The sequence below is a fragment of the Scyliorhinus torazame genome, chromosome 4 (genome assembly GCF_047496885.1).
Source record: "Scyliorhinus torazame isolate Kashiwa2021f chromosome 4, sScyTor2.1, whole genome shotgun sequence".
Lineage (NCBI taxonomy): Eukaryota > Metazoa > Chordata > Chondrichthyes > Carcharhiniformes > Scyliorhinidae > Scyliorhinus > Scyliorhinus torazame.
Window position 1 is genome coordinate 266267142 of NC_092710.1, and position 27744 is coordinate 266294885.

At 47.4% G+C, this 27744-nt stretch overlaps 1 protein-coding gene across 20 annotated transcripts in view; it reads left to right on the top strand.

Annotated features, from left to right (window-relative positions):
* The window catches only part of eya4 (EYA transcriptional coactivator and phosphatase 4), a 758447-nt gene that overhangs the window by 570616 nt on the left and 160087 nt on the right, over nucleotides 1–27744 (top strand). For all 20 annotated transcript variants that reach the window (XM_072499738.1, XM_072499733.1, XM_072499734.1 and 17 more), the window contains 3 exons: nucleotides 9320–9402; nucleotides 21395–21575; nucleotides 26429–26565. In XM_072499738.1, the coding sequence (XP_072355839.1) occupies nucleotides 9320–9402; nucleotides 21395–21575; nucleotides 26429–26565 (401 nt within the window). The remainder of the gene's footprint in view (nucleotides 1–9319; nucleotides 9403–21394; nucleotides 21576–26428; nucleotides 26566–27744) is intronic.

A 27744-nucleotide genomic window follows, 5' to 3' on the forward strand; every position in this document is an offset into this window, starting at 1 on the left:
TATCTCTTTTAGGACCCTGGGGTGTAATCCATCCGGTCCAGGTGACTTATCCACCTTCAGACCTTTCAGTTTCCCCAGAACCTTCTCCTTAGTAATGATCACTGCACTCACCTCTGCCCCCTGGTTCTCCTGGAGCTCTGGCATCCCACTAGTGCCTTCCACCGAGAAGACTGATGCAAAGTAACTATTCAGTTCGTCTACCATTTCTTTGTTTCCTATTTATTACTTCTCCAGCTACATTTTCTAGTGGTCCAATGTCTATTTTTGCCTCTCTCTTACCTTTTATATATTGAAAAAAATCTCTTTCTATCTTCCTTTATATTACTAGCTGGCTTGCACTCGTACTTCATCTTCTCCCCTCTTATTGCTTTTTTAGTTGTCCTCTGCTTGCTTTTAAAGGCTTCCCAATCCTCTGGTTTCCCACTAATTCTCGCCACCTTGTAATGCTTTTTCTTTAGCCTTTATGCTGTCCTTGACATCCCTTGTCAGCCATGGATGCCTTGTCCTCCCCTTAGCATGTTTCCTCCTCCTTGGGATGAATTTATGTTGTGCCTCCCTAATAACCCCCAAAGACTCCTGCCATTGCTGGTCCACTGTCTTCCCTGCTAGGCTCCTTCTCCAATCAACTCTGGCCAGCTCCTCCCTCATGTCTTTGTAGTTACCCTTATTTAATTGTAATACCATTACATCTGATTGCAGCTTCTCCCTCTCAAACTGCAGGGTAAATTCTATCATATTGTGGTCACTGCTCCCTAAGGGTTCCTTCACCTTCAGTTCCCTAATCAAGTCTACCTCATTACACATCACCAAATCCAGAATTGTCTGTTCCCTAGTAGGCTCTGTCATAAGCTGCTCCAAAAAAACATCTCTTAGACATTCCACAAATTCCATTTCTTGGGATCCACTACCAACCTGATTTTCCCAGTCCACCTGTATATTGAAGTCCCCCATGATTATTGTAATATTGACTTTTTTACATGCCTTTTCTATCTTCTGATTCATTTTCTGCCCCACATCCTGACTACTGCTAGGGGAGCTGTACATAACTCCCATCAGGGTCTTTTTACCTTTGCGATTCCTCAACACTACCCACAGAGGGTCTATGCCTTCTGATCCTATATCGTTCCTTGCTATCGATTTAACTTCATTCCTTACTAGCAAAGCAACTCCGCCCCCTTTGCCTATCTGCCTGTCCTTTCGATAGGACATATATCCTTGGATATTTAGATCCCAGCCCTGATCCCCTTGCAAACACGTCTCTGTGATGCCCACAACATCGTACCGGCCAATTTCAATGTGCGAAACAAGCTCATTTACCTCGTTCCATGTACTGCTCCCTCAATCCTGCATTGGCCACCTCCCTTTTCACACTCTCCTCAGTCACTATACCCTGTACTGTGGCCCTTTTTGATTTTTGACTATGGCTTCTCTGCCTTACACTTTCCCCCTTACTGCTTTTTGTTTTTGGCTCCGTTTTACTTCCCTTCGACTTCCTACATCGGATCCCATCCCCCTGCCACATTAATTTAAACCCTCCACGACAGCTCGAGCAAACACCCCCCTAGGACATTGGTTCCAGTCCTGCCCAGGTGCAGACCATTCGGTTTGTACTGGTCCAACCTCCTCCAGAACCGGTTCTAATGCCCCAGGAATTTGAATCCCTCCTTCTTGCATCAACTCGCGAGCCATGCATTCATCCTCTCTATCCTGACATTCCTACTCTGACTAGCTCGTGGCACTGGTAGCAATCCTGAGATTACTACCTTTGAGGTCCTACTTTTTAGTTTAACTCCTAACTCCCTGATTTCAGCTTGTAGGACCTCATCCCATTTTTTACCTATATCGTTGGTGCCTATGTGCACCACGACAGCTGGCTGTTCACCCTCTCCCCTTCCCCCCCCCCCCTCCATAATGTCCTGCCGCACATCCGAGACATCCTTGACCCTTGCACCAGGGAGGCAACATACCATCCTGGAGTCTCGATTGCGTCCGCAGAACCGCCTATCTATTCCCCTTATTATTGAGTCCACTATCACTATAACCCTGCCAGTCTTCTTCCTGCCCTCCTGCGCAGCAGAGCCAGCCACAGTGCCATGAACCTGGCTGCTGCTGCCTTCCCTTGTGAGCCATCTCCCTCAACAGTATCCAAAGCGGTATATCTGTTTTGCAGGGTGATGACCGCAAGGGACACCTGCACTGCCTTCCTACTCTTGCTCTGTCTTTTGGTCACCCATTTTCTATCTCCCTCAGTAACTTTCACCTGCGGTGTGACCAACTCACTGAACGTGCTATCCACGATGTCCTCAGCATCGCGGGTGCTCCAAAGTGAATCCATCCGCAGCTCCAGAGCCGTCAAGTGGTCTACCAAGAGCTGCAACTGGACACACTTCTTGCACGTGAAGGAGCCAGGGACAGTGGACGTGTCCCTGAGCTCCCACATCGCACACAAGGAGCATGACACAGGTCTGGGATCTCCTGCCATGTCTTAAACTTTAGGTTAACTTATACAACTACAATTTCAAAAAACAGAAGAAAAAATAAATAAATAAATAGACAAATGAAAAGAAAAACTACTTACCAGTCACTTACCAAGGATAAAAAGCACCTCCTCTCCACCCAGCTTCGAACTCCCACCTAGCTTCAGATTCCCAGATTTCTGGTTCAGCACACCGGCAGGACGCTCCATTTTACCAGCTGGTCAATGGGATTTCCCATTGTGGGGCAGCCCCACGCCATCGGGGAACCCCCAGGCTACCGGCAAAACAGAGCATCCTGATGGCGGACAATCCAGCCCAACGTTCTCGGGGGTGATTTGCAACTGATTTGCTCTCCCACTTCCAGACAGGGGTCTCTTTCCTGGATGGTTCCTGACAGCTTTCTCCTTTCTAGGGGCTTCCTGACAGGTTTCTCTTCTGCAGCAGGAGTTCAGGGAGCTAGGCAGAAAGTTAAAAGACAGGACCTCGAGGGTTGTAATCTCGGGATTACTCCCTGTGCCACGTGCCAGTGAGGCTAGAAATAGGAAGATAGAGCAGATAAACACGTGGCTAAACAGCTGGTGTAGGAGGGAGGGTTTCCATTATCTGGACCACTGGGAGCTCTTCCGGGGCAGGTGTGACCTGTATAAGAAGGACGGGTTGCATCTAATCCGGAGAGGCATAAATATCCTGGCCGCGAGGTTTGCTAGTGTCACACGGGAGGGTTTAAACTAGTATGGCAGGGGGGTGGGCACGGGAGCAATAGGTCAGAAGGTGAGAGCATTGAGGGAGAACTAGGGAATAGGGACAGTGTGGCTCTGAGGTAGAGCAGACGGGGAGAAGTTGCTGAACACAGCGGGTCTGGTGGCCTGAAGTGCATATGTTTTAATGCAAGGAGCATTACGGGTAAGGCAGATGAACTTAGAGCTTGGATTACTACTTGGAACTATGATGTTGTTGCCATTACAGAGACCTGGTTGAGGGAAGGGCAGGATTGGCAGCTAAACGTTCCAGGATTTAGATGTTTCAGGCGGGATAGAGGGGGATGTAAAAGGGCAGGTGGAGTTGCGCTACTTGTTCGGGAGAATATCACAGCTATACTGCGAGAGGACACCTCAGAGGGCAGTGAGGCTATATGGGTAGAGATCAGGAATAAGAAGGATGCAGTCACAATGTTGGGGGTATACTACAGGCCTCCCAACAGCCAGCGGGAGATAGAGGAGCAGATAGGTAGACAGATTTTGGAAAAGAGTAAAAACAACAGGGTTGTGGTGATGGGAGACTTCAACTTACCCAATATTGACTGGGACTCACTTAGTGCCAGGGGCTTAGACGGGGCGGAGTTTGTAAGGAGCATCCAGGAGGGCTTCTTAAAACAATATGTAAACAGTCCAACTAGGGAAGGGGCGGTACTGGACCTGGTATTGGGGAATGAGCCCGGCCAGGTGGTAGATGTTTCAGTAGGGGAGCATTTCGGTAACAGTGACCACAATTCAGTAAGTTTTAAAGTACTGGTGGACAAGGATAAGAGTGGTCCGAGGATGAATGTGCTAAATTGGGGGAAGGCTAATTATAACAATATTAGGCGGGAACTGAAGAACATAGATTGGGGGCGGATGTTTGAGGGCAAATCAACATCTGACATGTGGGAGGCTTTCAAGTGTCAGTTGAAAGGAATACAGGACCGGCATGTTCCTGTGAGGAAGAAAGATAAATATGGCAATTTTCGGGAACCTTGGATGACGAGTGATATTGTAGGCCTCGTCAAAAAGAAAAAGGAGGCATTTGTCAGGGCTAAAAGGCTGGGAACAGACGAAGCCTGTGTGGCATGTAAGGAAAGTAGGAAGGAACTTAAGCAAGGAGTCAGGAGGGCTAGAAGGGGTCACGAAAAGTCATTAGCAAATAGGGTTAAGGAAAATCCCAAGGCTTTTTACACGTACATAAAAAGCAAGAGGGTAGCCAGGGAAAGGGTTGGCCCACTGAAGGATAGGCAAGGGAATCTATGTGTGGAGCCAGAGGAAATGGGCGAGGTACTAAATGAATACTTTGCATCAGTATTCACCAAAGAGAAGGAATTGGTAGATGTTGAGTCTGGAGAAGGGGGTGTAGATAGCCTGGGTCACATTGTGATCCAAAAAGACGAGGTGTTGGGTGTCTTAAAAAATATTAAGGTAGATAAGTCCCCAGGGCCTGATGGGATCTACCCCAGAATACTGAAGGAGGCTGGAGAGGAAATTGCTGAGGCCTTGACAGAAATCTTTGGACCCTCGCTGTCTTCAGGGGATGTCCCGGAGGACTGGAGAATAGCCAATGTTGTTCCTCTGTTTAAGAAGGGTAGCAAGGATAATCCCGGGAACTACAGGCCGGTGAGCCTTACGTCAGTGGTAGGGAAATTACTGGAGAGAATTCTTAGAGACAGGATCTACTCCCATTTGGAAGCAAATGGACGTATTAGTGAGAGGCAGCACGGTTTTGTGAAGGGGAGGTCGTGTCTCACTAACTTGATAGAGTTTTTCGAGGAGGTCACTAAGATGATTGATGCAGGTAGGGCAGTAGATGTTGTCTATATGGACTTCAGTAAGGCCTTTGACAAGGTCCCTCATGGTAGACTAGTACAAAAGGTGAAGTCACACGGGATCAGGGGTGAACTGGCAAGGTGGATACCGAACTGGCTAGGCCATAGAAGGCAGAGGGTAGCAATGGAGGGATGCTTTTCTAATTGGAGGGCTGTGACCAGTGGTGTTCCACAGGGATCAGTGCTGGGACCTTTGCTCTTTGTAGTATATATAAATGATTTGGAGGAAAATGTAACTGGTCTGATTAGTAAGTTTGCAGACGACACAAAGGTTGGTGGAATTGCGGATAGCGATGAGGACTGTCTGAGGATACAGCAGGATTTAGATTGTCTGGAGACTTGGGCGGAGAGATGGCAGATGGAGTTTAATCCGGACAAATGTGAGGTAATGCATTTTGGAAGGTCTAATGCAGGTAGGGAATATACAGTGAATGGTAGAACCCTCAAGAGTATTGAAAGTCAAAGAGATCGAGGAGTACAGGTCCACAGGTCATTGAAAGGGGCAACACAGGTGGAGAAGGTAGTCAAGAAGGCATACGGCATGCTTGCCTTCATTGGCCGGGGCATTGAGTATAAGAATTGGCAAGTCATGTTGCAGCTGTATAGAACCTTAGTTAGGCCACACTTGGAGTATAGTGTTCAATTCTGGTCGCCACACTACCAGAAGGATGTGGAGGCTTTAGAGAGGGTGCAGAAGAGATTTACCAGAATGTTGCCTGGTATGGAGGGCATAAGCTATGAGGAGCGGTTGAATAAACTCGGTTTGTTCTCACTGGAACGAAGGAGGTTGAGGGGCGACCTGATAGAGGTATACAAAATTATGAGGGGCATAGACAGAGTGGATAGTCAGAGGCTTTTCCCCAGGATAGAGGGGTCAATTACTAGGGGGCATAGGTTTAAGGTGAGAGGGGCAAGGTTTAGAGTAGATGTACGAGGCAAGTTTTTTACGCAGAGGGTAGTGGGTACCTGGAACTCGCTACCGGAGGAGGTAGTGGAAGCAGGGACGATAGGGACATTTAAGGGGCATCTTGGCAAATATATGAATAGGATGGGAATAGAAGGATACGGACCCAGGAAGTGTAGAAGATTGTAGTTTAGTCGGGCAGTATGGTCGGCATGGGCTTGGAGGGCCGAAGGGCCTGTTCCTGTGCTGTACATTTCTTTGTTCTTTGTTCTTGTTTTGCTGAGGGGTTTCATGACAGGGGTCTCTTTTCGGGGGAGTCTGTGGGGAGCCTCTGCATTTTGGGGATCTATGTGGGGGGCTTCCATTATTAAGGGGTCTTTGGCAGGATCTCGTCATTTTGGGGATCTCTATAGGGGGGTCTCCCTATTTAGGAAATCTCTATGGAGGTCTGTTTATTTAGGAGGTCTCTGGGAGGTCTCTTTATCTAAGGAGGGTCTGGTGGGGGGAGGGTGGGCAGATCTTGCATTATGGGGAGGGAGGGTGCCCCTCAGATGGACTTTGGGGCTTCTCCGTTAAGAAATTACCCCTCTTGGCCCACAGCAAGGTCCACCACGTCAGGGTCACGCTGGGAAATACTTTTAGTGATTCTCGTCCACGTGATTCCCGGCCCAGAGGACCATGGGCCGGGAGAATGCTGGCTCCCAGGTGCAAACCTCGATCCCGCGGCCAGAGCATCGGAAACAGATCGGCACCTGGCACCAATCCTGTTTTTTCCCCGAAGCCCGATTCTCTGCTGCATTAGAAACCCTACTACTGGGGGCAGGCAGTGGAGAATTTCGCCCACCACCAGCACTCCTGTTTCCGGTCACAGTTGATCCTTGAATTTCGTCATATTTTCTACCTGCAATGTCATCAAAAACACAGCAACAGAAAGTCCGAGGGAAGTCAAATCCTTAACTTAATAAAAAAACTGTTTTAGCAATTTACATTTGGACCTGAATTTGAATTCCAATATAATGAGATCTAATGGAGTCGCTTTTTCTGCTAAATTTATTCCCTGGCAGGTTTTAACTATTGAGTAGGGTTAGGGGTACAAGAGAAGCTATTGTAATTTCACATGTGAAATGGACACCAAGAAGGATTTAGTGCAAACGTGCAAATTTGGAGGGGCCGAGTAAGTCTTGTAAATGTTTATTTTCTGTACCAGGGAGGTTATTTATCAGTAATAGCTGGGTGAATATGCAGCTGCACAGAAGCCTGGAAAGTACTGCACAAGCCTTATTCTGTATGAGTGCAGCGCAGCCGAGGTGCAAAAATACTTTAAGGTACCACTAGTTAAAAAGCTGACCGCTCTCAACAATGAAATTTTACAGGAAACATTGCTTATCACTCGAATGGATGAGCCATAACTTTTTCCAGCATGTTTAGTTGGTGTTTACTGCGTAAGTAGAGCAATTTCACCCCTTGCATGTGTGTGAACACTGAGGCCGCGATTCAACTGGAAAACAAATCTCTGTCCGGTTTTGGTCATGTTTAGCAGGATGTTTTTTGGCGGCTGCAGCATCCACTATTTAACCGCACTTTTTTGGGGCCTTGTATAGATTCTCTCCGCCGAGGCCGCACTTAGAGTCAGTTCCTGCTGGCGGTCCCAGCAGGAGAGGCTCGTCGCAGATTGGGGTGCCATTTTGTCTGGCTGCCCTAACCTTCACAAGCCTTGCTCCTCCACAAACCATGCTGCAGTGGTACCCTTGCTGAGAGATTCAGGGCACGATTTAACAGCCTCATTGAACCCGACCTGGTGACGGGACGAGGCCATTGAATCTCGCGAGAGGCCTCCAAACTCTGCGGAGGAGCAGAACAACAGGGAGAACAACTTCCTGACTTCTGCTCTACTGTGTGGACACCAGAAGCTGCTACCTAATTTACTCCTTTATTCCACTCACTGGTGTTCTTCGGGGAATTCCAGGCGTTTGTCTTATGCCCTTCATCATGTATTAGTTTGATTTTACTTTTGTCCCTTTTGTAATCTTTTTTAAAATATTTTTTTCTTGGCAGTTTTCAGTTTTTACAGAGTAACAACTCGATCTATAGTGCACCTGGTATTTACATATATATTCCCTCCTTCTGCCCCCCTCCCCTTCCCCCCCATTGGTAGTCTGCTTTTTCCCCAGTATCAACTTCCACCCTGGGTGTCACACACTGTGCTCCGCTCCTTTCGACTGCGGTTCTAATTGTTGTCCTTGCTGGGTCGGGGGGGAGGGTTCTTGCCCCCTCCCCTTCTCCCTTTTTCCCCTTGTTTGGCTTTGTGACTCCCGTGGATTCCCTCTTCTCCTCCTCTCCCTTTCTCCCTCTGCTCCTCACAATTGTGACATAATGGGCATGATCCAACGGCCACGCTTTGCCGAAAAAGCATCTCGCCACACCGAAGGGTGGCTGTCGAAAGCCAGCAGACCTTGCTCCTGGGACCTACCCAGCTCCCCACGGCTCGCGAGACTTAACACGACCTTGAGACATTTTGCAATGAAAATCCCATCCACAATTGGCGGGACCCACTTTTTGGCAAATCTGTATATTAGAACGTAAGCCTCACTCTAATGTGCAAATTCCCGAGATACCCGAGGCTTTGGGATTCAACCCCTTCGCCTCAGAGACCTCGGGCGAGCACCGTTCAGCGTTGGTCCTCGCAAACGGGAACCAGACCGAATGGCAATCTTGAGGGCCTCCCAGGGTATCGGAGGCTCCCAGCTGCATTCCTTTTGGGCAGTGTGGTGCCTTGGCACTGCTGGTGTACCTGAGCACCCTGGCAGTGCCAGCCTGGCACCTTGGCAGTGCTACCTGCATGACAACCTGGCCCTGTCAAGCTACCCAGGTGGCACTGCCAGCTGGCATGGGGACTTATAGGATAGCAGGTTATCACTGCCAAGGTGCCAAGCTGGCATTTTCTACGCGCAAGCAATCGGGCCAGGGTTGCCCGGCGTAGGTGTTGGAGAAGGTGCGGTAAAAATGGCATCCCGATCTTTCGCTACACTGTACAAAAGGGGCTGTGTGTGCCCTCGACTGCACAGTTCCCGTTCAGGCCCCTTACTCTACGCGAGTTGGGTTGAATAGCCATGTGTTTCGCGGCACTGTGAGCGCCGGGAAACATGCACTAAACGCGCTCGCTATGGGACTGTGTTCCCTTTTGGGAGAATCGCACCCAATGACATGTTAATTTATTATCCGCACAAAAATAGTGCGAGCGCCACTGTGGTCAAGAAGTGCATCCAGTACTTGTTTTACTTTTGTCATCTGCATCTGCAATTTTTACTGTGATGCTTAATTTGAGATATGTAAGATTTCTAAATGTGCTGTTTGTTTTGACTGCAGGTTCTAGTTTCACACCATCACCCGGTATTTATGCGAGCAGCAATTCTGTTTCCAATTCGACAAGCTTCAACAATTCTCATCAGGTATAAATTCCAATTCTCTTCTCTTAACCATCTTTCGCTGGAGACAGAGACATGCACTCTGGTCCTGAACCATGGGTTATGCCAGCCTTCCATTACTTCACATTTCTGTCATTTGTGAGGCTGACCTGCGTTAACCTTGCATAACACAGTTCAGCCTGACCCCCTCCTATTCAGCAAAATATATATTTCTACACATGCAGTCCTAAAAGGGGCAATAGGTAACAGTTGGAAAAGGGATTTCTGCCTATTTCACTTCCTCAAACCTGACGATGGTAGACCAATTGTGGCATCCCCATTAATGCCACTGAATGAGGATAGGTAACTTTTTCCAAAGTTTACGATTATGCTTTAGTTTCTCAAAAGTAAATGTCTCAGTGTAAATTTACAAAATACTGAAAGGGATAGTCCGGGTAGATACAGGTAAGATGTTTCCCCTGATTGACAAGTCTAGAACCAGGGAACACAATTTTAAAATAAGAGGGAAGCCACTAAGAACCAAAAGAGGAGAAACATTTTTACTCCGAGGGTAGTGAATGTTTGGAATCCTCTACCTGGAGGGCTGTGGAAGCTGCAGTTGAGTATGTGTGAAGTAGAGATTGGCAGATTTCTGAATACCAATGACTTAAAGGGAAATGGGAGTAGTGTGGATCATCATATTGAATGGCGGAGCAAACTCGATGGGCTGAGCATCCTAATCCCAGTTCCTAGATAAGGCAAATGATATTTCAACACCATATTTGACTGTGTTTGGAAGTGAATTTTAAGTTTATTTCAATCGGCTCTACTTCCATGCACTTCCCTGACACCACTGTGGCCAAAACCACTTTCCTGGTCTCAACTCATTATGTATGGATGGAAGCGCACAACTTGCTTGCAGCTTGCTTTCCCATCAGAAGCATAAACCCTCCGCAACGGTCATGGGCACCCCTTGCCTCCCTTCCCATAGTTTTTAAGTTCCTCCTCCATTGTAATGTGACTAACTTGACTCACCCCAATCTATATGCAGATTAAACTCACCCATAATCATAGATGTTTATTTATCACATGCATCTCTGATTTCCTGTCCAATGTTATTCCCAACATTACCACTATAGTTTGGTGGTCTGTATACCAGCCCGACGAATGGTTTTTCCTCTTGGTATTTCTTAACTCAACCCATACAGGTTCTACATCAATTGTGCTAATATTGTATCAATATCTTCTTCAATCAACAATGCAACTGTCTGTCCTCCCTAAAAACTGAATAGCCCTCAATGTTTAGTTCCCCTCCTTGGAACTATGGGCGGGATTCTCCGAACCCGTGCCGGATCGGAGAATCGCTGGGGGGGGGGGGGGGGGGGGGGGGGGGGGGGGGGATCACGCGATGCCGGTCCACCGATTCTCCGGTGAGCGGAGAATCGTTCTCGTGTGGTCCTGCCCGGCGGAACCTCGGTGTTCATGCTGCCCCCCCGCCTGGTGGGGGGAGGGGTTCCAATGTGGCCTGACCCGCGATCGGAGCCTACCGATCGGCGGGCGGGCTTATCCCTGTGGGGGCCTATGTTCCTCCACGCCGGGCACCTGTAGGTCTCCGCCATGTTGCGTCGGGGCCGGCGCGGAGACGGCATCCCACACGCGCATGAGCGGACCCGCGGCGCCCGTCCTGACGCCCGTATCGGCAGCTGGGACAGCGTGAGACTCTCCAGTGTCGTGCTGGCCCCCTGTGCGGCGCAGGATCGCTGATCCTAGGGGCCAGGTGACGCCATCATCAACACATAGCTCCAGGATCGGAGAGCCTCGCTCCGTGTCATGGTAATCCTAATTATATCATAGTCTTTTACACCTAACTGTGCAACTAATTCATCCATTTTATTTCAAATGCTCCAAGATTTCAGGTACAAAACCTTAATGCTAGTCTTTTTATCATTCTTTGTCCTGTTCCTACCATTTTCTATGGTGTCCTTATCTGATTCTAGCCCCCTTGATTTCTTTGCCGATCACTTTTCTTATTCTCCTTGCTGTCTTGCTTTCTTTTTCCTTATTCCCTCTGCTCTGAATCCTTACATAAGTTCCCGCCCCTGCCATATTAGTTTAAACCTTCCCCAACCGCTCTAGCAATGCCACCCCCCACCCCCCCCAATCCATCCCATCCACCGCACCCCAGGACATCAGTCCCACTCCTGCCCAGGTGTAACCCGTCCAGTTTGTTCCAACACCTCCAGAACCTGTTTCAATGCCCCAGGAATCTGAATCCCTCACCCTCACACCATCTTTTCAGCCACGTATTCATCCTATATACCCTGCTGTTTTCACTCTGACGAACACATGGTACTGGTAGTAATCCTGAGATAGCTACCTTTGAGGTTCTACTTTTCAACTTGCTTTCTAGCTCCCTGTATTCGGCTTTTCGGACCTCATCCGTTTTTTTACCCATGTTATTTATTCCAACGTGTACTCCGAATACTGACTGTTCAGCTTCCCCCTTCAGAATGTCTTGCAACCGTTCTGAGACATCCTTAACCCGAGCACCAAGGAGTCAACATACCACCCTGGAGTCCCTTTTGTGACCACAGAAACATCTATCTATTCCCCTCACAATTGACGATTGCATTTCTACACCTTTTACTTCTCCCCTGTGCGACAGAGCAACCATGGTGCTATAAATTTGGCTGCTGCTGTTATCCCCTGAGAGGCTATTCCCTTCAACAGTATCCAAAACGGTATATCTATTTTGCAGGGGAATAGCCACAGGAAATTCCTGCACTGCCTGCCTGGCCCTCTTGCTCTGCCTGGTGGTCACCCATTCCCTTCCTGCCTGTGGAATCTGAGTCTACGGTGACCACCTCTCTACACGTGCTATCCACGATACTCTCCGCATCACGGATATTCCACAGTGTCCCCAGACGCCGCTCCAGCTCCGAAATTCGGGCTTCCTGGAGCTGCAGCTGGAAACACTTCCTGCACACATGCTGTTCCTAGGAACTGGAAGCATTCCTGGGACCCCGCAAGGAGCAATAAGAGCAGACCACAGCTTGGAGCTCTCCTGCCATGTCTTATCACTTTAAGCTAAATTAATCCTTTTAATATCGAACAATATCAACTAAGATATGGAGATGCCGGCGTTGGACTGGGGTGAGCACAGCACGAAGTCTTACAACACCAGGTTAAAGTCCAACAGGTTTGTTTCGATGTCACTAGCTTTCGGAGCGCTGCTCCTTCCTCAGGTGAATGAAGAGGTATGTTCCAGAAACACATATATAGACAAATTCAAAGATGCCAGACAATGCTTGGAATGCGAGCATTTGCAGGTGATTAAATCTTTACAGATCCAGAGCTGGGGTAACCTCAGGTTAAAGAGGTGTGAATTGTATCAAGCCAGGACAGTTGGTAGGATTTCGCAGGCCAGATGGTGGGGGACGAATGTAATGCGACATGAATCCCAGGTCCCGGTTGAGGCCGCACTCATGTGTGCGGAACCTGGCTATAAGTTTCTGCTCGGCGATTCTGCGTTGTCGCGCGTCCTGAAGGCCGCCTTGGAGAACGCTTACCCGGAGATCAGAGGCTGAATGCCCTTGATTGCTGAAGTGTTCCCCGACTGGAAGGGAACATTCCTGCCTGGTGATTGTCGCGCGATGTCCGTTCATTCGTTGTCGCAGCGTCTGCATGGTCTCGCCAATGTACCACGCTTCGGGACATCCTTTCCTGCACCGTATGAGGTAGACAACGTTGGCCGAGTCGCACGAGTATGTACCGCGTACCTGGTGGGTGGTGTTCTCACATGTAATGGTGGTATCCATGTCGATGATCTGGCACGTCTTGCAGAGATTGCCATGGCAGGGTTGTGTGGTGTCGTGGTCACTGTCCTGAAGGCTGGGTAGTTTGCTGCAAACAATGGTTTGTTTGAGGTTGCGCGGTTGTTTGAAGGCAAGTAGTGGGGGTGTGGGGATGACCTTGGCAAGATGTTCATCTTCATCAATGACGTGTTAAAGGCTGTGAAGAAGATGTCGTAGTTTCTCCGCTCCGGGGAAGTACTGGACGACGACATTCTGCAACTCATCCGCTTCATTCTGGATCACAACGTCTTCACCTTCGACAACAAGTTCTTCATCCAGACGCACGGAACAGCCATGGGGACCAAATTTGCACCCCAATATGCCAACATCTTCATGCACAAGTTTGAACAGGACCTACTCACCGCACAGGACCGTCAACCGACGTTATACACCAGATACATCGATGACATTTTTTTCCTTTGGACTCACGGCGAAGAATCACTGAAACGACTGCACGATGACATTAATAAGTTCCATCCAACCATCAGACTCACCATGGACTACTCTCCAAAATCAGTTGCATTCTTGGACACACTCGTCTCCATCAAGGACGGTCACCTCAGCACTTCGCTTTACCGCAAACCCACGGATAACCTCACGATGCTCCACTTCTCCAGCTTCCACCCTAAACACATTAAAGAAGCCATCCCCTATGGGCAAGCTCTCCGTATACACAGGATCTGCTCAGACGAGGAGGAGCGTAACAGGCATCTACAGACATTGAAAGATGCCCTCGTACGAACGGGATATGGCACTCGACTCATCGATCGACAATTCCAACGCGCCACAGCGAAAAACCGCACCGACCTCCTCAGAAGACAAACATGGGACACAACCGACAGAATACCCTTTGTCGTCCAGTACTTCCCCGGAGCGGAGAAACTACGACATCTTCTTCACAGCCTTCAACACGTCATTGATGAAGATGAACATCTTGCCAAGGTCATCCCCACACCCCCACTACTTGCCTTCAAACAACCGCGCAACCTCAAACAAACCATTGTTTGCAGCAAACTACCCAGCCTTCAGAACAGTGACCATAACACCACACAACCCTGCCATGGCAATCTCTGCAAGACGTGCCAGATCATCGACATGGATACCACCATTACACGTGAGAACACCACCCACCAGGTACGCGGTACATACTCGTGCGACTCGGCCAACGTTGTCTACCTCATACGGTGCAGGAAAGGATGTCCCGAAGCGTGGTACATTGGCGAGACCATGCAGACGCTGCGACAACGAATGAACGGACATCGCGCGACAATCATCAGGCAGGAATGTTCCCTTCCAGTCGGGGAACACTTCAGCAATCAAGGGCATTCAGCCTCTGATCTCCGGGTAAGCGTTCTCCAAGGCGGCCTTCAGGACGCGCGACAACGCAGAATCACCGAGCAGAAACTTATAGCCAGGTTCCGCACACATGAGTGCGGCCTCAACCGGGACCTGGGATTCATGTCGCATTACATTCATCCCCCACCATCTGGCCTGCGAAATCCTACCAACTGTCCTGGCTTGATGCAATTCACACCTCTTTAACCTGAGGTTACCCCAGCTCTGGATCTGTAAAGATTTAATCACCTGCAAATGCTCGCATTCCAAGCATTGTCTGGCATCTTTGAATTTGTCTATATATGTGTTTCTGGAACATACCTCTTCATTCACCTGAGGAATCTCCAAAAGCTAGTGACATCGAAACAAACCTGTTGGACTTTAACCTGGTGTTGTAAGACTTCGTACAATATCAACTAAGGCCCTTCTTCTCAGCTCTTTGTTATTATATAATATATTTCTTACAAATAATGAGTCATAGAATGATATTTTAACAAGTATAACCAATAATAGTAGTAAGTTCCCACCCAACGATACTCACCCAAACAGTTGTTTAGATTTTCTTAGGAGATGTAAGCTTGCACTCTGCCCTTTTTTACAGTCTTTTAATCCACCTGGTTCTGCTCTTAGATTCACTTTCCTCTTGCTCTCTTTTTTAAACTCTCGGTACCTCTCCTGCTCTTTGTGAACTCCCAGCTCCTCTCGCACTCTTTGTGAACTTCCGCGATCATTGTGAACTCCTGGCTCCTCTCACACCCTTTTTAAACGCCCGGATCCTCTCATATTCTTTGTGAACTTTTGGCTCCCCTTGCGCTGTTTTTAAACTCCCAGCTCCTTTCGCGCTCCTTGTGAACTCCCAGCTCCTCTTGCTCTCTTTGTGAACTCCTGGGTCCTCTCACGCTCTTTGTGAAATCCTGGCTTCTCTCACGCACATTTTACAACCCCTGGCTCTTCTCATAAACTTTGTGAACTCCCGGATCCTCTTGCGCTCTTTTTAATCTCCCGGATCCTCTCGTGCTCTTTGTGAACTCCAGGCTTCTCTCATGCTCTTTGTGAACTTCCGGGTCCTCTCCTGCTCTTTTTAAACTACCAGTTCCCCGAGTGCTTTTTTTTATACTCCCGGGTCCTCTCGTGCTCTTTGTGAACTTCCGGCTCCTTTCGTGCTCTTTTTAAACTCCCGGATCCTCTCCTCTTTTTAAACTTATGGATCCTCTCGCGCTCTTTTTAAACTCCCGGCTCCTCTCGTGCTCTTTGTGAACTCCCGGATCCTCTCAGACTCTTTTTAAACGGCCGGATTCTCTTGTGCTCTTTTTAAACCCCGGGTTCCTCTCGTACTCTTTTTAAACGGCCGGATTCTCTTGCGCTCTTTTTAAACTCCCAGCTCCTCGTGTGCTCGTTGTGAACTCCCGGCTTCTAATAATAATAATAATCGCTTATTGTCACAAGTAGGCTTCAATGAAGTTACTGTGAAAAGTCCCTAGTCGCCACGTTCCGCCGCCGCCTGTTCGGGGATGTCGGTACGGGAATTGAACCCACGCTGCTACCTTGTTCTGCATTACAAGCCAGCTGTTTAGCCCACCGTGCTAAACCAGCCCCCCTGCTCTTTGTGAATTCCCGGCTCCTCTTGCGCTCTTTGTGAACTCCCAGATCTTCTTGCGTTCTTTTTAAACTCCCGGTTCCTCTCGTGCTCTTTTTAAATTTCCTGATCCTCTCGCGCTCTTTTTAAACTCCCGGCTCCTCGCGTGCTCTTTGTGAACTCCCGGATCCTCTCGTGCTCTGTTTAAACTCCCGGCTCCTCTCGTTCTCATTTTAACCTCCCAGTTCCTTTTGCGTTCTTTGTGAACTCCCGGCTCCTCTCGCTCTCTTTGTGAACTCTTGACTCATCTCTCGTTCATTGTGAAATCCCAGCTTCAGCATGTAACACACATGATGGAGATCCTCATCTTCTACCATTTGCTCTCATGTTTTAAGCACAGTAGGGCATGTCCAACACAGAAATCATAGGAAAGAATGGTTCAACTCAACCAGCATGTCACTTCTGTTTTGTAGCAGCTAAGAAAGTACTCACAATATAACAGATTTATGAGCTACTCATGTACTTGGCAAGTGTCTTCTATAAGGTTCCTAAGTGTATTATTTCAATATATAAAGCACATGGTACAAGAACAATACCATTTACTCTGAAACGTCTGTGTATTATTTTATGGAACAATTCTTCAAGTGTTTTATTCCTTGCTGAATACAACATTTTACAGCTAAGAATACAACATTCTTTATTGCCATCATATCTAACAGTGACTAATACCTCATGAGGAAAGTTTACTATTAAACTTAATGGACTTATGTTGGGAGTTGCATTTATTATTTAATTTTTCACAAATCACTCCTCTTCTGAAGATTACGACATACAGTGAGTGCAATTCCACAAATGTTTGTGTGCCCGGTTACCTCACTCAATTGACCATTTTTCATCTGTGAATCTGCCTTTTTTAATTGTTAAGGCTATCGCAATGGAACTTGACTTTTATCTTCATCAAATGTACATGCATGTGCCTTCCAAGAAAGGTCCCAAGAGATAGAATCAGGGGCGAGATTCTCCGATCCCCCGCCGTGTCGGAGAATCGCCGGGGGCTGGCGTGAATCCCGCCCCCGGCAGTTGCCGAATTCTCCGGCACCGGAGATTCGGCGGGGCCGGGAATCGCGCCGCGCCAGTTGGTGCCCCCCCCCCCCCCCCCCCCCCCCGCGATTCTCCGGCCCGGATGGGCGGAAGTCCCGCTGCTAGGATGCCTGTCCAGCCGGCGTGGATTAAACCACCTCTCTTACCGGCGAGACAAGGCGGCGCGGGGGGGCTCCGGGGTCCTGGGGGGGGGGCGCGGGGCGATCTGGCCCCAGGGGGTGCCCCCACAGTGGCCTGGCCTGCGATCGGGGCCCACCGATCCGCGGGCGAGCCTGTGCCGTGGGGGCACTCTTTTCCTTCCACCTTCGCCACGGTCTCCACCATGGCGGAGGCGGAAGAGACTCTCTCCACAGCGCATGCGCGGGGATGCCGTGAGCGGCCGCTAACGCTCCCGCGCATGCGCCACCCGGCAATGTCATTTCCGTGCCAGCTGGCGGGGCACCAAAGGCCTTTTCCGGCAGCTGGCGGGGCGGGAATCAGTCCGGCGCGGGCCTAGCCCCTCAAGGTTAGGGCTCGGCCCCCCAAGATGCGGAGGATTCTGCACATTTGGGGCGGCGCGATGCCCCGACTGATTTGCGCCGTTTTTGATGCCGGTCGGCGGACCTCGCGCTGATACTGAAGAATTTCGCCCCAGGAGTCCAAAACCTGACCAACTTCTTTCACCTTCCTCTTCTCAAGGAAGCTGAAGCCAGTCATGCTCTTTTTTTTCTAATCCATTGACAGGAATATAAGTATCTTTGGCAAGGCCAACATCCATTCTTAATTGCTCTTGAGAACATGGTAATAAATCACTGTCGACTGTTCAGTGGAAGCACTCCCATAGTGCTGATAGGGAGGGATACCTGGGTTTTGGCCCAATGGTGATGAATGAAACCAAAAGAGAAAATGCTGGAAAATCGCAGCAGGTCTGTAGCATCTGTAGGGAGAGAAAAGAGCTAATGTTTCGAGTCCAGGTGACCCTTTGTCAAAGATGATGAATGAAATAGTCAGGGAGAGGAACCTGGAAGTGGGGGTGTTCTCATGCATCTGTTGCCTTTGTGGTTCAGGTAGTAGATGTCATGGGTTTGAAGATGCTGTCGAAGGAGGCTTGATGAGTTTCTGCAATGCATCTTGTAGATGGTACACACTGATGCCATTGTACGTTGGCGTTGAAGGGAATTAATATTTAAGATGATGGATGGAGTGCCAATCAAGTGGGTTGGTTTGTTCTAGAAGGTGTCGAACTTCTTGAGTGTTGTTGGAGCAACACTCATCGAGGCAAGTAAACCCAAACCCCAACACCCCTCACTAAGACCCAACCCCAAACTTATCTGGGCTCCTCAGCATGGTGGCCATCAATTCTGGCTGGTGCTACTGGAACTGTCTGATTGGCCAAATGGGGTAGAAGTGGCGTTTAAGGCAATTAACGCTGCTCCCAACATTAAATGCTTTAGGGCTACTGTCAGGATAACGTAGCCCTCCCTCCACCCCGGATCCCTGACATTTTAAGCAGGGGGAGGTCCAGGGACCACAGCACCCTGTAAAATCTAGGTCTTGTTTTATGCAGGCATGAACTGCTTAGTATCTAAGGAGTTGTGAATGGAACTGAACACTATGCAATCAACTGTCAAGGGCCCCACTTCTGACCTAATATGAACATATGAATTTGGAGCAGGAGTCAACCCCTTGGACCGCAACAATACATTAGCAACCATACATATGGTCCCTTCATCCAAGACATTTACTTAAATTGTAAATGATTGAGGCCCCAGCATTGATTCCTGCGGCACACAACTTGGTATATCTTGCCAACCAAAAAAATGACCAATTTATACTGATGCTCTATTTCCTTATAGCTAACCAATCTTCTTTCCATGCCAATAAGTTACCCCCTACAGCATAAACTTTTATTTTCCAGAATAACTTTGATGTGACACCTTGGGCGGGAAATGTCCGAACTCGCGCCGGGTCGGAGAATCGCAGGGGGGGGTTTGGGGTGGGGTGGCGCGGGGGCGCGAATCCTGACACGCTGCACCGATGCCGGGCTGCCAATTTTCCGGCGACCGGAGAATCAGCGCCAATCCTGCCACCGCGGCGCCGATCAGGGGCCATTGAAAGCCGCCCCCGCGGCGATTCTGCGCGCTCGACCAGCCGAGTGCCCGGCGAATTCCGCCGAGTCCCGCCGGCATCGTTCGCGTATGGTCCTACCCGGCGGGACCTCGGCATTCTGGCTGTGGGAGGCCGTCCTGGTGGGGGGGGGGCCGGGGAGAGCCGACTCAGGGGGGGGGGGCCTCCACGGTGGCCAGGCCCGTGATCGGGGGCAACCAATCGGCGGGCACGCTAATTCCGGGGGGGGCCTATGTTCTTCTGCGCCGGGCCTCTGTAGGGCTCCACCATGTTGCCCGCAGGCCGGCATGGAGACAGCCGTGGCGTGCATGCGCGGACCCGCGCCGGCCATGGCGCACATGCGGGTAGGGCTGGCTTTCCGCGCTGGAGCAACGTACAGCACTCCGGCGCCGTTCTAGCCCCCGAGGACTGGAGAATGACTGGGCCTGGAGGCCCGTTGACGCCAGCATCGCTCATGCCAATTTTTAGCCGGGAGTTCGGAGAATCCTGGCCCATATCAAAGGCCTTCTGGAAATCTAAGTGCAGTACATCAACGGGTTCTCCTTTATCTACAGCACATATGATTCCTTCTAAGAATTCCAATAAATTGGTTAAACATGACTTCCCTCCCACAACATCTTGTGACATTGCTTGATTACCTTGAATTTATCTGAATGCTCTGTTATAACATCTTTATGATGGAGGGAGGTTCATTGATGAAGCGGTTGAAAATAGTGGCCTTGGACACTACCTTGAGGAACTCTTGAAGTGATGTTCTGGGTCTCAAATTATTGAACTCTAGCAACCACAGTCACCTTCCTTTGTAATAAGTATGACTCCAGCCAATGGAGGTATTTCCCCACAATCACCATTAATTTAAATTTCAGTAGGGTTCCTGAGTCACACTTGGTCAAATGTTTCATTGATGTCAAGGGTATTGACTCTCACCTCATGTCTGAAATTATGCCCTTTTGTCCGTGCTTGATCCAAGCCGAGAAGGAGGTCTGGAACAAAGTGGTCCTGACGGAATTAAAAGTGAACATCTGTGGCAGATTACTGGTTAGTATCTGCCACCAGATAACACTGGACAACCCCTTCCTCACCTTGCAGATGATTGAGAGTAGGTTGAATGTGGAAGTAATTAGACAGATGTACCTGGGCAATATTCTATTTTGTCAGGTCGATGCCAGTTTTGTAGCTGTATTGGATCTTACACACTCATCACACAACCCCTTAATTTATGCATGCATATCCAAAATATTGGGGGCCATTCTCCAGCCACGTTGCACCTGGCGCAAATCTTGCTATGTCGGGAGACTTGCGGGAGAGCCCCGAAACGGGATTTGCGCCGGGCACAGAACAACGCACAATACTCCAGGCCCGCTGCAGCTGACATAATCTGGTTCATGCCCAAATTAGCATATTTAAATTCTCATTTGAATATGTTGGATTTGTTTGAAGCCGGATTCTCCTGGCTCTCGCTATTCAATCACCCGCCAGCAGAACATGCAGCCACCAGAGACCAGACGCGATGACCACACCAGGGAGCTCTGTGGTCATAGTAGTTCTTGGGTGGTCACAGTACCATGGCATTGCCCCCTGGCTGTGGAAGGCGGCACTGAAGCCCCAATGCCGGCAATGATGGGGGGTGGGGAACCTTTACCATCACTTTAAGATCGGGGAGCCCTTTAAAAAAGGCGCCCCTGATCTCTGTGAAGCCTGGCTTGCTGGCATGTTTAGGCCCCACCCCTATCCGTGCCAGTGCAAAACTCGTCCCCCTTCAAAAGATTTTCTAAATGTGAGTGGATTGCAAACTGGATTGCGCCAACCCATCCGGCAGGAATTGCAATGCATTTCCCGCCGGAGACCACACTTAGAAATGTTTTGGGAGAATTGTGTCCCTTAACATAGTTGATCGGAACGTCCCTTTTAGTTGTTGTATTTATTACCTCTGTGCACAGTGTGATTTTATTCCGCTGAATGCATTTTATTTATGACAATTCTGGTAGTTTTCATTACACTGATTGAACAGCATAAAGTGTAAGATACAAGAGATATTACTTAAACCTGCTTGTTGCCATTTTAGGATTACCCTTCCTATACAGCATTTGGCCAAAACCAGTATGCACAGTATTATCCAACTTCAACATATGGCACATACATGACCTCGAATGATACTGTTGATGGTACCTCTTCAACGTCAACAACTTATCAGCTACAAGATCCTTCTAATATCACTGGTCAGCCTGCCACAGATCTTCCTGGAGGTAAAGAACTTCCTTTCCCTTTGTACTGTAGTCAGTGTTTTAAGACAACTGAATGATCAAACACCATCATGTTTCTGACAAAGGAAGAAAGTGTCTGGTTTAAGTTAGCACAGTAACAGTCCTCATTTTTATATTGTTGACTACAAGTGCCTTTAAGTTATTCTACAGAGCGGCAAAGTGCAAGCAACATTGGTGTATAATGATTGTAAGATCCAAACTGAACTTAAATTCCCCTTATGGTTTATGGTGGGGGAAAGGGTGCAGTGGAAGGGTAGGGGAGGGTTGCAGTTGCAAGGACGTTCTGCAGTTGCAATCTGATACCATTTTGGAAGTGTTGATCAGGAGGTAGGGAAAAATAAAAAAAATCCAGCAGCTTGGTTTACACTTGTCAAAACAAACCCTTTAATGTTGACTACTGCACTTGCGCCTCTAAAACCGAAGCATATATTTATGCAGTTAGAATGACAAAGGTGAGCCTCAGATTTGGAGATTTTGTTAAATGAGTTCCAGTTGGGACTGAACCCTATGCACAAAAGGCTAGCAAACACGTGCACACACAAGTGGCAGTTGGGTTGTGTGGGTGTAACGTAGCAAATTGTCATAGGTCCAAGTGGAGAACAAAGCTCAGAGGACAATAACCAACGCTGTTGATAGATTTGTATGGTTCAACATTTTATTATATGGCGTGTGATGTTGAGGTTTAGCCATAAAGTGAATACAGCCAGGCCGAGTTAAACAGAAGCAGGTTTCCAAATTAGTAAATAACAAACACACATACACACAGCAAAATGTCTTAAGCATTTGTTGTTCATAATTCAGAAAGAATACGGAAAACAAAAGTATGCCTTTTTGAGATTTTAATGAAAATATATTATTTTTAAATTCATTTTTGCAGTTAAAATGCAATGTAAACAGTTCAGGCTTCTGTGTGTGCTAGTTGCAGTGTAATTATCTTTTGAAGGCTCCATGCTGCTTTAAAAATAAAGCTAATACTTTCCATTAATATCAGTGTGAAAAAGGCACACTCTTTTATTCCGGAGTTTGACTATTTTAATTGCAGGTATTTGAACTTTGATATCAAAGCTTCCTTGAGAAACTGGAACATTCTTGAATCTCAAGTCTCTTTTTTCCAGTTGTCTTTGGCAGCCTTACAGATTTTTGATTAAGGAAGCTTATCAGTCGTCTTCAATCACAGACATTTTCTTTTTCCATTCCAGAGAGTTAGACTGTTTTTCATTATTGAGACGTAACAATAAGTGCTTTAAAACCTGTTCTGTTTCCTGTTAACATTTTTCTGTAACACCCTTCAGTTACACTCACTAAACATGGGTAATTATGTGGGATTCCTGGCCTGTGTGGTCTTCAGTTGCTCTCACTTAGATACCTGACTAATATTATCCATCTTGGACACGAATACTTACTTTAAAGTGCATACCAGAAATGCAATTTTTTTTAAAAAAGTAATTCAATTTGCAAGCTTTGTAAGATTTTCCAAAAAGTTGTGTGCACATGTACGTGTGTTCATTTTATGATTGACTTTCTCTGTCCTTTCACTTCTGTCCACAATATATGCATTATCCGACCTGTCTTTTAATTCAATTTTATTGTTGCAAGTCATTAGATTTTGAAGCTTCCATGTTGCAGATGAAGCCGTCGGTGACAGGCAGTAAGAAAAATCATTTTGGTACTTAGAAAATTAGGTTGAGGCATTAAGTCCAAAAGAATTTCCAAATGCTAGTGCCAAGGGTGAGGGCAGGGGGAAGGGGAAGCTGGTGCTGGATTTATAAGTGTATATCGTTATTTTAATCGTTTAGCATCATTTCTGAGTATATGAACTGAATCTTGTCAGTTTGACTTTACTTTTTCAGGCTAGACATTTTATTGGAGTTAACAACGGGATTTTTGTTTGGATGCTTAGATTAGCCTACGGCTACACGGAGATTCTCAGAACATATGTAACCCACTTGGGTGTGGGTGTAACGTGTTAAGATTTTTATTCGTAAAAGGAGTCCAATGAACTAAGTGTAAGAGTAGAACTGCAGGCACTGGTTGGAGTAAAACTGCATTCCTCACAATCTTTAATTTTTTTTCTGGTTCCAGCTAGGGCTTACAATTTATTTTAGAGTTAGGGGTGGATTTTCCACCAGTGACACAAAAGCCGTGAGGATGGTCCGTAAGTGTTAGGCACTTAACCGTGGTCATTTCAGATGAAACTCCTGGGGTCTGGATAATCAGTCATGACCATCATTGAAGATGGTGACAGCTGAGATGTAATGTTGGTAGGGGGAGGGGGAGTAGAATTTCTGGGGTTGCTGCAGATACTTTAACAGCTGCAGCAAAAGTAAGTGGCTGGCTGTGAGGGCAAAAGGGGGCAAAAATAGAGGCAGCAAATAGAGTATCTGGGCAAGTGATTGAACAGTACCAAAAAGGAAAAACCTGGAAACAGATGCTGGGGATGATTGTTACTGTAACAAAGTTGCTAGGATAAGGCTATTCAATAGTGCCATATACCAAATTGCTGCTACAAGCCGGCATTCCACAAAGTGTTGCCCACTGCCTGTTACGCATTTACTGCTGATCCATGCAAAGCCCTCAGACAGCCTTACAGCCCTTCCATCCCTTACTATGCATGCCACACATTCAAACTGCAACTTTCAACTAAAGCCCTTGACACACTGACATCTTAAAAGAGCTTCACACAGCAAATCATTTTAACACAACTTAGTTACGTGATTTACTCACACACACTGGAATGCGGGATAGGCACACGGGAATCGCTCTTATGTGCTCGTGAAGCTTTCCATGTCTCAACACTACTACTCTGTTTACAAGATGGGGTTGTTCAAATCAGGAGAAAGCAGACCGACACAGGGCGAGGACCTTGCAACTTCAACCCTGTGGATCAATTCCAAGATATCTTGCTGAATATCATTAATGGTGAAATCATGGAGGGAGTGATAGAAGAAGTGGTGAAGGCTGTGCCCTAGTGTTATCCTGCCCTTTTACCTCCCTCAGTTCACTCACTCACAAGTGGATTTACATTCAAACATAAAACCATCAGGCACATCCTACAGGCAGAATTGTAAAATGTGTTCCTTCACGGTTTTTGTATTTCACATTCTTAATGAAGCTCCCACTTTATAAACCAAGCAGACATTTGGATGGAGAAGTTCTGAAGGAGGACCAGGCTAAATCAGTAAAGATTTGAAGCCTGAAAATCCATAGGTTTGATATTCTAGCTTAAGTATGCAGAATCAGACGGTAGACGTAATTTTAATATTGTGGACAGATAATAATAATAATCTTTATCACAAGGAGGCTTACATTAACATTGTAATGAAGTTACTGTGAAAAGACCCTCGTCGCCACATTCCAGCGCCTGTTCGGGGACACAGAGGTGAATTCAGAACGTCCAAATTACCTAACAGCCATTTGGCCCATCGAGCCTTTTGGGACTTGTAGGGGGAAACCGGAGCACCCGGAGGAAACCCACGCAGACACGTGGAGAATGTGCAGGCTCCACACAGACAGTGAGGAGTCAGGAATCAAACCTGGGACCCTGGCACTGTGAAACAACAGTGCTACCCACTGTGCTACCATGCTGCTCATGACCATGGCAATGGAAGTGCACCACTAACCCCCCCCCCCCACCCCACCCCCCAATACCCCCACAAACCAAGGACCTTCTCATCTGTCCTCCCCACACCAGAGAGATGATGGAAATTCCCTGCTGACCCTCAAGTGGATCACCTCCTCTGGACAGTGAGCTGGTTCTCCTGCTCTCGCTCAGCATACTGGCCCATTATCAACATAGAAACTTGTGGTCTGAGAGACCCCGGTCCTTGAGAAACCCTAACAACACGGGGGTATAGAAGGAAATTAGCAGCGAAGGCTGGCACCCAACATATAAAGAGAAAATAGTTTATTTATAATGCATCTTTCATGATCTGAGGACATTCAAAACACCTTACAGCCCATAAAGTACTGTCAGAATGTAGAAAAAGCTACAACCAATTTGCACACAGCAAGGTTCCCCGCAAGCAAATGACCGGATAATTTCACAAAAGTGATAATGACCAGTTAATTCTATTTTTTTTAATATTATGTTGGTTGAGGGACAAACATTAACAAGGATGTCAGGAAGAACTCCTCTGATTATTACCTGAAATTGTGCCATTAAATCGGGTACTACTGCCAGTGAAGGCAGACAAAGCTTGAAGTTTAACATTTCATGCAAAAGATGGCACCTCCAACAGTACAGCATTTCTTCAGCACAGCACAGGAGTGTGAGCCCTCAGATTTTGTATTCAAGTTTCTGGGGTGGGATTTTAATCCACAATTTTCTGACTCAGAGGGAACAATAGAAACTGAACCGCAGCTGATCCAGTTACCCTCCTTCCACTGGCCTTCACCAGACTTAAAAGCATAAGTACGCCAGAAAGGCTGCAGATATTCAGTCCAAAATCTTCCTGCTTCCCCCTTACATTCATGTTGTGCTAGAGGAATAATTCCTAATGATCGAATATTCACTCCAGTTGTCCACCAGATCCTTAGACAGTCCGTCCAAATGTGTATAGCAAATGAGTAAAATATGAAAGCTCCACATCATAGAACCTTAATAGTTCTGACTGTGGCAACAGTTAAATAAATTGCTGCACTGTTTGTTATTCTGTGCCTGGTGTATTTTCTTTATACATAATTATTCAGCTGCTGAACTGCTGTCAAACTGAATGCTGTGCAATCATCAGAAATCACTTTGTTTCTGCAGCGGCGTGAATTTGTGGTGAACGTGCATACCTTGTATGCAGAAAAACTCAAGATGATAGTTGTAATCTGAATGGTTGCTTTTACAGGGGAGTTTGATACTGTGCAGAGCCCATCAACACCAGTCAAAGACCTGGATGAGCGAACGTGTAGGAGTTCAGGGTCAAAGTCACGGGGAAGGGGAAGGAAGAATAATCCATCACCACCTCCTGACAACGACTTGGAGGTATGCCCTGACTTTAATTGATGAAAGCTTAAGATTATATATATTTTGCAATAAATGTTGGAAGGCAGGCCTCACTACACTAATGCAGAACTACAGCTAAACATTCTTTCCAAAAACCTGATTCATAAAATAGTTATCAGCCAAGGTTGGTGTGAGGTGATTTTATTCCTGATGGTAAAGATAGTGCAACACAACGATGGTTTCAGCAAGCACTTGGTTTTCAGACTGTATATTGCCTTCCAGAACTTTCTGAATTTGGGGCAACGCAGCAGGAGAATAAAGCTGAAATTATTATGAGTGATGAGCAACAGAACTGAAAATTTCTGGTAAAAGTTTCACTGCACACAATACAGCCATTAACTCTATTGCAGTTTCATTTCTAAGACTGTGGACTATTGCAAACACTTATTGTTCAAACAATAATTGAGAACCAAAAGTGCCAGTTTCAACATTGAAAACTGTGAGAGTTCTGTTTTTAATTATGTACTGCCATAATAAGTAGCTGGATCGTGTATTCAACACTATCGGAAAATATATTGTTTATTACAATAGCACAGTGGGTAGCACTGATGCTTCACAGCTCCAGGGTCCCAGGTTCGATTCCCGGCTTGGGTCACTGTCTGTGCTGAGTCTGCATGTTCTCCCCGTGTCTGCCTGGGTTTCCTCCGGGTGCTCCAATTCGCCCAACAAGCACGTCTTTTGGGACTTGTGGGAGGAAACCGAAACGCCTGGAGGAAACCCACGCAGACAAGGGGAAAGCATGCAGACTCTGCACAGACAGTGACCCAAGCCGGGAATCGAACCTGGGACCCTGGAGGTGTGAAGCTGTGAAGCAACTGTGCTAACCACTGTGCTACCGTGCTGCCCTTGAATGCATGACAAGTACCCTGCTGTGAACCTAACCGCGATGTTTATAAACATCTAGGAGTTAAATGCTTTCACTTCCTCTTTTTCTCAGCAGAAAGAACTTAACTGCTTTTCATCTGATCGGGAGCTGTCAATCATAGCTAGGTGTTTATAAACATTCAGGTGAATTCCCCGCCAGCGGGATTCTCCATTTTGCTGACAGAGCACCCCGCCCTGGTGGCGTGGGGTGCCTACAATGGGAAATTCCATTGGCCAGCGGCAAGAACGGCGATTCCCACAGCCGGTGATGATGCTCCATTGAGAAACACGGGG